The following is a 14,645-nucleotide window of genomic DNA, read 5'->3' on the forward strand; positions in this document are numbered from 1 at the left end:
GTTTCTGACATTCTATAAATTTCAAGCGTGCATCACTCTGTCTGGACTTCTGTGTAGACTGCATCATAGCCCCCACCAAAAGCCTAGTTTTTATCCATCACGGTGCATGTGCCCCTTTATCCCTCTCGCCCTCCCCCACCCCCTCCCCTCTGGTAACCACCAATCTGTTCTCTAAATCTATGTGTTTATCTTCCACATATGAGTGAAATCATATGGTAATTATCTTTCTCCATCGAAACATTAAAATCTTAAAAAAAGAAAAACTATAAATCTTTTAGAAGGCAATGGAGGATAATATCTTTCTATTATGGAGCAAGGAATAATTTCTTAAATAAGCACTAACCGTAAAGGAAAAGATTGGAAAATTCTACTATTAAGAACTTATGAGGGGCAGGCCCTGTGGTGTAGTGGTTAAGTTCACACACAGCACTTAGGAGGCCCGGCATTCGCTGGTTCGGATCCCAGGCCCGGACATACACACTGCTTACCAGGCCATGCTGTGGCAGCCGTCCCACATATAAAAAAAAAAAATGAGGAAGACAGGCACAGATGTTAGCTCAGGGCCAATCTTCCTCAAGAAAAAAAGAACTTATGATCTTCAAAAAATGCCATAAGGAAAGTGAAAAGTCAAGTCGTATACTGGGAAAAAATAATTGTAATGCATATAAATGCCAAAGAAATATTGTATATATATATATATATATATATATATATATATATATATATACACAAGAAAGTTCCACAAGTCAATCAGAAAAACACCAACAACCCAAATGAAAAATAGGCAGAAGACAAAAACACACATTTTGCAGAGGAAACACAAATGGCAAATAAATTTATGAAAAGGTATACGAACTCATTAGTAACCAGGGAAATGCAAATTGAGACCACGATTAAAACCAGGGAGCAAAAATTAAGAAGTCCGAGTCAATAGTAAGAGTTGGAGAGAATGTGGATCATATATTCGTTGCTGGCGGAAGTATAAGTTGGCCTGATCACTTTAGAAAACTATTTGACATTTCCCCATGAAGGGGAAGATTCCCTGCTTCCCAGCCATTCCCCTCTCAGAGTTATACCCCAGAGAAGCTTCTGCTTAGTGGGGACATGCACAAAATGTTGAGAGCAGCTGTGTTCATAAATGGAACACTAGAAATCATTTTTTAAAAACCCAGGGGCTGGCTCTGCAGCGCAGCGGTTAAGTGCCCATGTTCTGCTTGGGCGGCCCGGGGTTCGCCGGTTCGGATCCCAGGTGCAGACCTACACACTGTGTAGGGGAGGAAGGCATTTCCTCTATCCAAAGTGGGTTTGTCTGGCCTGAGAACGAATTAAATTCACATGAGACAGAATAGCAAGAGAAAATTAAACAAAGCTTTATGAGGACCATGGCCTGGGGCCTTTCTTCCCGAAGGAAGAAAGGGCACCGAAGAAGTGGAGTGCACAGAGTGGTTATATACCCCTAACAGGGTGTTTCACATATGATTGAAATGTCCCTCACACAATAGTCACAAGATTGCCTTGTCTGCACAGAGCTTGATGGACACAGCAGGAGGCAAGTCTATTGTCTTGAGCTGGGTGGTCACAGGTGAGCGCAGCAATCAGTTCCTAGCCTAAGGAAAGATGCTTAATCCTTAAAGAAATGCCAGCTTTGGGCAGGGGAGGGAAGTCAGTTACAGGAGGTTACCAGACAAGCACAATAAAATGCAGATTTAAGTCCTTGCCTTTGGCATTGATTAAGAGTTTCTAGAGAGAAGGTCATTCCCTTTCTTCTTCCTGGTACAGAGAGGGAGGCACCTTTACAGATAGAGATTTAGTTCTACTTTTTAGTTGCTTTCCTGTCTGCAAAGAAACCGGCCTCAAATAGTCCTCATGCCAAAGAGACATATCTTGGGGTGGCCAAATCCAGGTCCCCACAACTGCTTGTCAAGCCATGCTGTGGTAGGCGTCCCACATATAAAGTAGAGGAAGATGGGCATGGATGTTAGCTCAGGGCCAGTCTTCCTCAGCAAAAAAGAGGAGGATTGGCAGCAGATGTTAGCTCAAGGCTAATCTTCCTCAAAAAACAAACAAACAAACAAAAAACCCAGTAGAAATCCCCCATATATCCACTGACAGGAGAATGGATCATATGTGGTAAGATCTCTACATGAAAATGAAACATGGCTTTATGCAGCAACATGTATGAATCTTAAAACATAATTTTGAGTGAAAAAAAAATCCTGAAGACTATATATAGTATGACACAATTTTGTAAATGTCAAAAACAAACAAAATATAAATGTAGGGAAAACCGACATGATTTTTATATCTTAAGTATTCAGAATAATGGCTACATTTTGAGCGGGAGAGAAGGTGTATCAGTCAGCTTGTGCTGCCATAACAAAATGCCACAGACTGTGTGGCTTAACAACAGAAACTTATTTTTTCACAATTCTGAGGCTGGAAGCCCAAGATCAAGGTGTGGATTTGGTTTCTGGTGAGAGCTCTCTTCCTGGCTTGCAGGCTCTCTTCCTGCCTTCCTGCTATGGCCTCGCATGGCCATTCCTCAGTGCCTGCGTGCAGAGAGCAAGCTCTGGAATCTTCCTCTTATAAGGACACCAGTCCCGTCAGATTACAGCCCCACCCTTATGACTTCATTTAACCTTAATTGCCTCCTTATAGGCCCTATCTCCAAATACAGTCCTATGGGGCATTAGAGCTTCCACAGTTCAGTCCCCAGCAGAGGAGAATGTGATGGGGAGAATCCCATATGCAAGTTACTCGTGATATGAGTGAGTATTTGATACATTATTACGATTTATAAAATATATGTTACGTATATTCTTTGTATCAAAAATTATTATTATTATTTTTTAGGAAGATTAACCCTGAGCTAACATCTGCCAATCCTCCTCTTTTTGCTGAGGAAGACTGGCCCTGAGCTAACATCCATGCCCATCTTCCTTTACTTTATATGTGGGACGCCTGCCACAGCATGGTGTGCCAAGCAGTACCATGTCTGCACCCGGGATCCGAACCAGTGAACCCCGGGCCGCCGAAGCGGAACGTGTGCACTTAACCACTACACCGCTGGGCTGGCCCCCAAAAATTATATTTAAAGATAAAAATTAATGAACTATAGCTGTATGTATTAATGTCCATGAAATCCAAATTAAAAATTCAATGCTGATTGATCCAGCTGTACATGTATGATATGTGGGTTTTTCTGTATGTATAAAAGCCTTAAAAGCAACACTTGGATGAAAAAAGCAAGGGCAAAAAAAGAATAGTTTTCCTGTGATCTATTTATGTCAAGTTCAAAATCATGCAATACTAAACAATATATTGTTTAAGCAGACACGTTAGGTGGTAACGCTAAAGGAAATCAAGAAAAGAATAAATACCAAATTTAAGTCACCTCTGGGAATAAATAAGGAGGGGCACCCAGGTCTCTTCACAGGTACAGGTGATATTCTATTTCCTATGCTGGGGGAGGGGATACAGATGTTCACTTGACCATTATTCTTTACTCTCTTTATATATGCTCTATTGAACAGGAAAAATGAAAGAAAGGAAAGAACGAAGGAAGGAAGGAAGAAGAAAAGAGGCAGAGGGCAAAGGGAAATCAGGATGACAATCAAGGAGGAGAGGTTAAGGAATCAAAAGTCAGTTAATTATTCAAGTAGCCAGCTTGTGCCTCATTTTTCCTTGGGTGGGCGGTCCAGAGAGGTGATCTCTTGAGTTCTCCCCTTTTTTTTAAAAAAAAAATTGTATAATTTTGTTGTTTTCATTCCATTATTATAATAGCATTAAAGGAATTTCTAAAGAAGAAAAATGAATCACCTTTAATTCCACTAACCTATTCTATTCTATTTATTTATTTATTTTTTGAGGAAGATTAGCCCTGAGCTAACCTTCGCCGCCAATCCTCCTCTTTTTGCTGAGGAAGACTGGCCCTGAGCTAACATCCATGCCCATCTTCCTCTACTTTACATGTGGGACACCTACCACGGCATGGCTTGTCAAGCGGTGCCATCTCTGCACCCAGGATCTGAACTGGGGAAACCCGGGCTGCTGAAGCAGAACGTGAGAACTTAACCGCTTCCATGGGGCCACCCCCTATTCTATTGTTTTTATAACAGATTTATAGCATCTAGACTCATATGCATTGGTCCAGTGGAAGAGGGAGCCAGCTTCCCCCATCCTCCACCAGAGATTCATTGATCCTTCCTCCGCAGTCCACTTTTCTCTGCTTATTCCTCACCATATCTGCTTTGCTTCATACTGGAAAGGTTTGTTCAGGGACATTTCTGATGTGTCTGTTCTTTCTTTTACCTTTCTACGTAACAGTCTCCTCAGGGATTGTATGTAGCTTGAGAGGTGAAATCCCCCTTTTTCCAAACACTGAAGCCATTCTATTTATGGCCACCAGGGGGCATCCACAGACTTGCCAGGGGCTCAACTCTGCCCTTCCTCATGGTATATACCCTTCTGGGTCGTTTGAGGAGAAAGAGGTCCTTGGTTAATCGGGTTAATCCCTGTAGAGCTATTTTTAAATGTTCATTTCTGGTTCTACATCAAATCTTTCTTCCTCTCCTTCCCTCTGATTTTCTCTAGTCTGAATGTTGTGCTCTAAAGAGGTTCTGAGAGAGTTTCACAGTCATCATGGTGTCCCTTTTCTCTCAGGACAGTCCTCTTCAGATTTTGTGTGTATGAGGTATAAATCTGGCCATGCTTCTTCTGGTTGTCTGAACATCGTCTCGGGGGGAAAAAAACCTCCAGAAACTGCAACACAGTGTTTTCAATGTCTCTGCTGAAGAGTTGCAATCCTCTGAAGGTCCAAAGCTATTTAGAAGTCAAGCCTCGGCTGTTAGAAGAGTATTATCCACCTTGGGTAATATTGTTTTTGACCCAAAATGTGGTGTGACAATAAAATAACAAGATTGATTTTCCTATACGGCATAGAACCTGGCCTGGGAGGTCACTCCCAAATTGGAGTCCAAAGTTGGGTTGAGCTATGCAATAAATGTTTTGTGCTAAGGTGGCTATGCTGGAGGAAAAAGATTCGTGTCTCAATGCTTTGTTCTCACACCTCCTCTATCTGTGGAGAAACATTCCTTTGGTTTTACTTAGTGATTTGGAGATCTTGAAGAGGAATGTGTGGGTGGTGAATCTAGCGGAACCAATGCATGTAAGGGAGCAGAGGAGACTGCAGGCTGGAGATTCGACTCACTTCCTGCCTTGAGTCATGGGCCTCTTGCTCTAATCATGAAGACCTCTTTGGTATTAGGTGGACATGAGTTTGAGGACAAGATTGGTTTGTTCTTAAAACTCCTTGTGCTTAGACACAAGCTGTTCTGAAGAGTGGAATTGCTGGATCATTGGGAATGTGCATTTTAGATTTTAATAGAGAGAGATAAGTTATTTCCCAAAGAGCTGTAAAAATTTACAAAAGTGCTGAACAGACTCCACCAAAGAAGATATACAGATGGCAAACAAGCATATGTAAAGACGCTCCACATCATATGTCATCAGGGAAATACAAATTAAAACAATGACATACTACAACACAGCTGTTAGAATGGCTAAAATCCAGAACACCAGCAGCACCAGGTGCTGGTGAGGGTGTGGAGCAACAGGAACTCTCGTTCATTGCTGATGGGAATGCAAAATGGTACAGCCCCTTTGGAAGATGCTTTGGCAATTTCTTACAAAGCTAAACATAGTCTTACTGTATGATCCAGCAATTGTGCTCCTAGGTATTTACCCAGATGAGCTGAAAACTTGTGTCCTCACAAAAACCTGCATATATATGTTTATAGCAGCTTTATTTATAATTGCCCAAAATTGGAAGTAACCAAGGTGCCCTTTAATAGGTGAATGAATATACAAACAATAGTACATCCGCATAATGGAATATTATTCAGTCATAAATAGAAATGAGCTATCAAGCCACAAAAAGACATGGAGGACCATTAAGGGCATATTGCTAAGGCAAAGAAACCAGTCTGAAAAGGCTACACACTGTATGATTTCAACTATATGACATTCTGGAAAAGGCAAAACTAGAGAGACAGTGGTTGCCCGGGGTTGTGCAGGGAGAATGGGAGGAACGAACAGGTGGAACACAGGGATTATTAGAGCAGTGAGACTATTCTGTATGATACTGTATGATATGATAATGGTGGACACATGACTTTATGCCTTTGGCAAAACCCATAGAATGTACAACACAAAGAGTTAACCCTAATGTAAACTGTGGGCTTTAGTTAATAATAATAATAATGTATCAATACTGGTTCATCAGTTGCAACCAATGTACCACACCAATGCAAGATAGTAATCATGGGGAAAACCCGTTTGGGGAGGGAGTACATGGGAACTCTCTGTACTTTCTGTTTAACTTTTTTGTAAACCTAGAACTGCTTTAAGAAACAGTTTATTAATTAAAAAATAATAATAAATTTCTTGACTCATTAACAGTGTATGTCTCCTGGAGCTGGCCCAGTGGCACAGTGGTTAAGTTCGCATGTTCCTCTTCGGCTGCCCGGGATTCACCAATTCGGATCCCGGGTGTGGACATAGCACCCCTTGGCAAGCCACACTGTGGCAGGCCTCCCAGATGCAAAGTAGAGGAAGATGGGCATGGATGTTAGCTCAGGGCCAGTCTTCCTCAGCAAAAAAAAAAAAGAGAATCGGTGGCAGACGTTAGCTCAGGGCTAAACTTCCTCAAAAAAAAAAAAGAGTATATGTCTTCATTTCTGTTATCTTTGTTTACACTGTTTGGTGACAGAATTTTGACAGAGGCTCAATCTGATGGATCAAGTTTTGTCTTTTATTATTGTTTGAATTTGTATTTCCCTGCTTTCTACTCAGATTGAACATCATTTCAGATTGTTGGACTTTCCAAGTTCCCATATCATAAATGGTCTGTTCCCATGGCTGAGTGGTTAAGTTCGCGCGCTCCGCTTCAGTGGCCCAGAGTTTCGCTGGTTGGGAACCCCGGCGCAGACATGGCACCTCTCATTAGGCCATGCGAGGTGGCGTCCCACATGTCACAGCTAGAAGGACACACAACTAAAATATACAATATGTAATTGGGGGATTTGGGGAGAAAAAATAGAAAAAAAGAGAGAAGATTGGCAACAGTTGTTAGCTCAGGTGCCAATCTTTAAAAAAAAAAATAGAAAAAAAATTGCCTGTTCCTATCCTTTGCCTGTTTTCCACTTCATCATTGACCTTTTGATTGTGGAATAATGGGAGTTTAAAATTTTTTTGCACGAATTCCTTTTTTGTGTGTTGCAAGTGTTTTCTCACAATCTGTCATTTCTTTTTCAACTTGGATAATGATGTCTTTTGTCCATAGGAAATCTTAAATTTTGAAGGAGTTTGGCCTGGAAACGTGCTTCTGGGAAGACACATGATTTGAGCTAGAACTCCAGACAAAGCCCCTTCCTCAAGCCAGTCTTGCCTTTTTTGCTCCTGATTCTCCAAGCCGAACGCAGAGCTCTCTGCTCCAGTGTCTCGATGGAGGCTCCTGTGGGCATGTTTTGAAACTGGCTGGCTTTATCTAATGGGATGAACCTGGCTAAAGAGATTAACAAGATGTCTTGTGGATCCCACTTTTAATCTGCAGCGTTCAGGCTGTCCCTTCTTGGCTGGGAAGGGAGCTGCAGGAACGACGCTGAGGACTGGCTCCTTCATGAGCTACGACTCTGCGACCCCTGCTGCCACTACTGAGTTAACGGGGGTCCCAGGCTAGGAGGCTCAACATGGGCAGCCCCCAGAGCAGCTCCCTGCTGTGTGGGCCATCTGCATCCTTCCCAAGGCCCTGAGTCTTCAGCCCCCAGCTTCATTAAGGGCAGAAGTGGGAGCTCTGCTGTGCGAGGCTGCCCGGACTGCACTCTGCAAGCATGGCGCTGCTGAAAGTCAAGTTTGACCAGAAGAAGCGGGTCAAATTGGCCCAAGGGCTCTGGCTGATGAACTGGCTCTCTGTGTTGGCGGGTGTCGTCATCTTCAGCCTAGGACTGTTCCTGAAGATTGAACTCCGGAAGAGGAGCGAAGTGATGAATAATTCCGAGAGCCATTTTGTGCCCAACTCCTTGATAGGGGTGGGGGTGCTGTCCTGTGTCTTCAACTCTCTGGCTGGCAAGATCTGCTACGACGCCCTGGACCCTGCCAAGTATGCCAAGTGGAAGCCCTGGCTGAAGTCGTACCTGGCTGTCTGCGTCCTCTTCAACATTGTCCTCCTCCTGGTGGCCCTCTGCTGCTTCCTCCTGCGGGGCTCACTGGAGAGCACCCTGGCCCACGGGCTCAAGAATGGCATGAAATATTACAGGGACACAGACACGCCTGGCAGGTGTTTCATGAAGAAGACCATTGACATGCTGCAGATCGAGTTCAAATGCTGTGGCAACAATGGCTTTCGGGACTGGTTTGAGATTCAGTGGATCAGCAACCGCTACCTGGACTTTTCCTCCAAAGAAGTCAAAGAGTGAGTGGCCCCCAGTCCCAGGGTCAGAGCTATAAGGGGACACATAGGCCCATAGCCTTTTCCTCCCTATCAGGTGCTCAGTGTGCACAACTTATTACTGCTGATGTGAGGCTGTATTCAACCGGAGCCTAGGGAATTGCCAATATTCTAACATTTTTGACCTATAAAGATGGCAACTTCATATGGCTCAACCTGATGTTTGGCAAAAGTGGGAGGAAGGTGTCAAGTTATCTAAGCTGTTTGGATAGGAGTCCCCAGGGAGGAACAGTCGGCCAGAAGTGTGTGTCTGCTTCGCACAGTAGGCATGGGGCATTCAGAGGTCACATACATTGAGTCGTTATTTGCCTATTTGTCTCATCCATTCAAAGCAGATGGATTCAATCCCAGAAACTTAGATTTCCTGATTAGTTCCCTTGTTTTCCAACCTTTCCACCCTAAGCGTCCACTCTCAAGGCGTTTGTCCCTGGGTACGGTGGAAGGAGCAGAGACGGGGCGGTCAGAAGTTCTAGGCTTTACATATCGCTCTGTGGTTAATTAGCTTGTGACCTTGGGTAAGTCACTTGCCACCCTGGGCCCTCGTCTGCCCATCTTTTTTTTTTTTTTTTTCATTTTTATTTTTTTTCCTTTTTCTCCCCAAAGCCCCCTGGTACATAGTTGTATATTCTTCATTGTGGGTCCTTCTAGTTGTGGCATGTGGGACGCTGCCTCAGCATGGTTTGATGAGCAGTGCCATGTCCGCGCCCAGGATTCGAACCAACGAAACACTGGGCTGCCTGCGGCGGAGCGCGCGAACTTAACCACTCGGCCACGGGGCCAGCCCCTGCCCATCTTTTAAATGAAGGCACTGGAGTACATAATCTTGGAGGCTACCTCCCAGCTCTGTCAAGAGCCTGGCACACAGCAGGTGCTCATTAAATGCCTGCTGGTGTTTACTTCTTACATCTTCATAGTGCAACACGGTAAAGTATCTCCAAAGTATTCTTGGCATGTGGGAAAATAAAACCTTGAGTAGGGAGGTGGGGAGGTGTTGGTGAGAGAGCAACTCGTCCTTTGTGCTGACTCCAGCAAGCCACTCTGCCCAACAGACATACCATCACGGGTCTTGAGTCATTTTCCAGGGAAAGGCAGCCTGCCCGGAGCCAGCGGCCCTCCCTCACCCCTTCTTTCTGTCCAACTCTACCCGGTCTCTGACTGAGGCATGGGGTTCAGCTGTTCATCCAGGTGGGTTTTCTCTGAGTGAGGCTGGTGAGTCCAAGGGGACCTGCATGCGGAGCGTTGGGCATGCTGGCAGCAGGGCATGGTTGAAGCCCCAACAACACCAATGAACCCCAGATGGCTGGCTTAGCTGCATTTCAGATGGAAGGGAAGTCACACTGAAGGTCACTGCTTGGGATTTTATTTTCCCTGCGTGTGGGGATTACTGCTACAAATCCCTCGTCAAGGAGAGGCTTGTAAACCGCTCTGCCCTTTCTAGGGGACAGGTCTGCGGGGACAGCACAAGGTGGCATGATTTATATAAGTTGCCCCAGGAGGGTGTGAAGCCAAAGGGACAAGCAGAGTTCCTGGGGATGGGGGTGGGGGACAAGCTGAAGGTAGAACCAGCCTTTGTGAGCAGGTGAGAAGGGGCTTTTCATTTTTTCCTCTCATTTTCCTCGATCGTCTTCTGCACAGAGTCAGTCCTTGGAGAGACAGAAAATCTCTCTGTAAACCTAAATCCCCTTTCATCCCAGAGCGGAGAGATCCTCCAGGTTGCTCCACTCCCAATGGCTGTTGTATCCAAATTTTCAGGCAAACATGAAGCTTGATCAAAACGACCTCAGTGCCGCATACCAGTTTGTTGGTGTGACACTCTCCTAACTCCAGTGACTTGCAAACAATCTCGGTTACACAACAATTACGGTGACAACATTAAGAGAAACAAAAACAGGGAAAGAAATTCAAGCAGATTCTCATCCACAATTGATCAATGGCTTTAATTTTTCCACACTCAGTCTAGTCTTAACGGTTACGTATTAACATAGTGTAACTGTGGTATAAATACAACTGAGTGCCCCGTTTGGTAACTGGATAGTGTAATATTTGCATAATGTTCGAAACGATTATGTTTGTTTCTAGCTTTATTGAGATATAATTGACAAAAGACCTTGTATAAGTTTGTGTACAATATATTGATTTGACACACTCACATATCGCAGAATAATTCCCACCATGGCTTAGCCAACACCTGCAGCTCACCACATCATCACCATTTCTTTTTTTGTGATGAGAGCATTTAAGATCGACTCTCTTAGCAACTTTCAACAATATAATACAGTATTATTAACTGTAATCGCCGTGCTGTACATTAATCTCCAGAACTTGTTCATCTTGTAACTGGAAGTTTGTGCGCTTTCATCAACATCTCCCCTTTCCTCACACCCCCAAGCCCCTGGCAACCACCGTTCTAATCTCTGTTTCTATGCACATCAGCTTTTTTAGATTCCACAAATAAGTGAGATCAGACAGTATTTGTCTAAAAAGATCATGTTTTAATGGGTGCATAATAATCCACTGAACTAATAGACACACTTAGGCAGGCAGGCATTTAGGTTGTTCTAGTTATTTCTACTGTGAAGAACACTGGAGGGGGCATCTCTGAGGCGTGTGCGTCTCTCCGTCTCTGTCTCTGTTTCTGTCTTAGTTCCCTTAGGCTGCATTTCCAGATACATTGTATCTGTTGGCTCTAACATTTCATAAAGCTGCTCTCAAGACACAACTGTAGAACTGGCTTGCCTTTCTCCTTTCCAAAAACCTCCAGTGATGTCACAATCCTGTGCTGCCAAGGGGATAGCCTGATAGGGTCACCTTTGCAGAGAGAGGACTACATCATCCTTTCCCACAAACTTTTAAACTAATGATCAGTGGACAACGCCTGTGAGGCAAGTGAAGCTCCTCAGGGCTGTGTCCAGAAAGCTGGATTTGCCTGAGGGCCAGTGTGACACAGCCCTCATCTGTTGGTGGAAAGAATGAACACAGAAGTCAATAAGAGAATGTGGAGTGGCACTTTCTCCCTCCGTACCAGGGATACTAAAATTTTTTTCTGTTCACATCTTGACTGCTTCACTTAGGAGGATTAAGTTTATCTGACAAATTTGGCTCCCAAAAACCCTCCCCTAAAAAATATAAAGTATATATGTATTTTTTGAGATGTCACGCACTGAGAAGCGGTAAGTGTTGACCTGCTTTTCTCAGCAGCACCCTCAGGGCTGGGAGTCTGCAGCAATAGAGGCAAAGAGAAGTGGGGTGGGTACCAGCAGGAGGGCAGGTGAGGGAGCAGTGCTGTCTTTCACCAAGATCTTTTTAAAAGAAATTCTTCTCCTTTTCCCCTTTTTCTTTTCCCGACCAAATTTGGATGAGCCAGCAAAAAGACTGGGCTGAGCCTCACTCCTCTCCTTGACCCTGAGGACCCTGGGAGGCGATCCCAGAAGCAGTGAGCTGCTGAGACAGTGGGAAGTCTGGAGAATATGTACCAGGATCCTCCAGTGATGCCAGTACTGGGCATGGGCAGTGTCTGGGGCCCATGACTTCTAGTCGTGTCTGCAGGCTCTGCCCCTGAAGCATCTCTTTCCATACTGTATGATGTACACCTCACCAGACTGGGCTAGAGAAAGTTGAGGGCCTCATCCTGCAGCATTTCCAATCCACCTCCTGAGAGGGGCTCCCCAGGTGTCCCTCCCTGGATCCCCGAGGAAACAGCGTGGAGATCGTGGCCTCAGCAAGCATAGAGGCGTGGCCGGTTTTTGGAGATTTCTCAGGGGAATCTTTAAGATCAAGGGCTGTTTCCTGAAGCCTCCTGATCTAAACAATGAGATGATGTGGGAACAATTCAAGAGTTTTACAAGAATTTACAAGCTTTTTGGCCCGCCTGTCCCAGGCAAGTAGCCTAGGGGCCACGCCCCACTCCCAGCCCGCCTGCCCCTTCGCTATGTTGCCAGGTTGTTTGGGATGGAAAAAGGCCCTCATTTATTCTGCACAAAACATGTCCTGGGAGTTGGGTTGTATTTTTTTTTTTTGACGGGTTGTTATCTCTATTGTATAGATAAGAGATCTGCACCTCAGAGAGGTTAAGGGACATTCCTAAGATCTCACAGCAAGAAGGGGGGTAGATTTTTTTAAAACCAGCTTTATTGAGCTATAATTCATCTTTCTGAAGAGGACAATTCAATGGTTTTTGGTCTATTCACAGAGTTGTGCAACCAATACCGCAGTCAGTTTTAGGGCATTTTCATCACTGCTCACAGAAACCCTGTGCCCTGTAGCTCTCACTCTCTGGCCTCCTGGAACCACTAGCCTGCTCTGCCTCTGGGGGCTCCCGGCATCAGCATCTCCTGTGAACGGAATCGTGTCACATTTGGCCTTTTGTGACTGGCTTCTTTCACTCAGCCTAATGTCTTAGAAGTTCATCCATGTTGCCGCATGGGCAGAACTTCGTTCCTCCTTATGGACGGTTACTATCCCACCGTGCGCAGGGCCGGGTTTTAATTTTGCCCCTGCCTCTGTCGCGCTGCTCCCCAGCAATGTTAAAGTGCACCTGACACAGATTTGCTGTTAACGAACGCTTGTTCCCTGACTCACCCAAACCTGGAATTCTCCAGGCTGCTTTGGGCACTGGGTGGGGCGGTGCCTCATAGTCCTCTCTCTTCCCATCTTTCTCTGTCTTCTGGTTCTTCATTTCCTCCTCCAGAAGGACCAGAAGGTGTGGGCAGGGATACGAGGCAGCTCAAAAAACACCTGTGGATTGTGACTGGATCCCAGTACGTCTGTGCCAGGGTCTCAGATAATCATGAGGCGGCCCCTGCAGAAACTAGAAACGCTCCCGGGCTCCCTGGGGCCTGTGGTAAACGGTGGGGAGGTCGCTGTGCTTTAACCTCGTGCATCCGTGTTTACCTGCTCACCCCCTCCCTGGCCAGTGGTCCTGCAGGGGTGGGGGAAGAGGGGGGAGACACTCTCTGTTATAATTGGGGGAGGCCCTCAGAGGGAGGAGTCCAGTCCAGGAATGCTGCCTCCCTCAGCGACTCTTCAGAGCAAGCTATCAGGAGATCGATTTGAAGTTTTCAAACCAGTGTTTCTAATATTTTATTGCATTTGCAATTTTTATCATGGAAAATTTCCAGCATTCACAAAAGTAGAGAGATTATAATGAATTCCCAGGTGCCCTTCTAGCCTCAACAAATATAAACATTTCTGCCTTCTTGTTTTGTCTATACCACGCTCCCCGAACACACACATTATCCCTCTCTGAGTATCTTAACGCCAATCCCGGGCATCAATTCCTCTTACCTGTAAATACTTTAGGAGGCATTGCTAACAGATACAGAGGGTTTGTTTGTTTGTTTGCCTTTTTGTTTTTGTTTAGCACAAGGACAATATTAATCATGCCCAACAAAAGTAATAGTCACGTCATCTAACACCCAGTCAGGTTCAATTTTTTCTGATTGTCTCATAATGTTTTACAGTTGGTTTGTTCCGATCCGATCCAAACCAAGTCCACACTTTGCATTTGATTGTTTGGTCTCCTAACTCTATTGTTGTTTGGTCTCTTTTACTCTGTGACAGTCACCTTTTTCATGCCCTGTGTGTCTTGGAGGAACGGGGCCATTTGTCCTGTGGAATTCCCCACATTCTGGAGTGGGCAGATGCAGCCAACTGGTGTCATCTGACTTGTTCTCCTGTCCCTGTATTTCCCATAAACCAGGAGTCAGGGCTGAGGTGTGGTTGGATTCAGGTTCAGTTTTGGCAAGAACACTCCCCTGGGTGCTCCTGTGTGCGTCTTACTGCATCGTACCAGGAGGACATGAGGTCTTCAGCCAGTTTATAACAACTCCTTTACAGTTTTCCCATCTTCAGGATGAGCAGAGCTCTGCTGTCCTGGGGTGAGAGGCAGAGCATGAAGGGGCTCAGAGATCTTGGCACCAGGAACTGTCAGCCAGGAAGGCCTGGCCTGGAGCCCTCAGTCTGAGGGAGAAGCTGGTACCAAGTTCTCACTTTACTGTCCTTCCCAGGAACCCACAGGCTACAGGCAGTGGCTCGCTCTTCCTGAGAAATTTGTAGACACTTCAAGAAGTCTAGACTTTGGCTGAGAGCTCCCTGAGGGCAGAGCTGCGTCCCCCTCAGACCGCGGCTCCCCGAGGACGGG

At 45.2% G+C, this 14,645-nt stretch overlaps 1 protein-coding gene across 1 annotated transcript in view; it reads left to right on the top strand.

Moving 5' to 3' along the window:
- Nucleotides 1–7,889: 7,889 nt before the first annotated feature.
- Nucleotides 7,890–14,645, top strand: part of PRPH2 (peripherin 2) — a 14,509-nt gene continuing 7,753 nt past the window's right edge. Inside the window, exon 1 of the mRNA XM_046638770.1 lies at nucleotides 7,890–8,470. Within this exon, the coding sequence (XP_046494726.1) occupies nucleotides 7,890–8,470 (581 nt within the window). The remainder of the gene's footprint in view (nucleotides 8,471–14,645) is intronic.

The sequence above is a fragment of the Equus quagga genome, chromosome 15, assembly GCF_021613505.1.
Source record: "Equus quagga isolate Etosha38 chromosome 15, UCLA_HA_Equagga_1.0, whole genome shotgun sequence".
Classification (NCBI taxonomy): domain Eukaryota; kingdom Metazoa; phylum Chordata; class Mammalia; order Perissodactyla; family Equidae; genus Equus; species Equus quagga.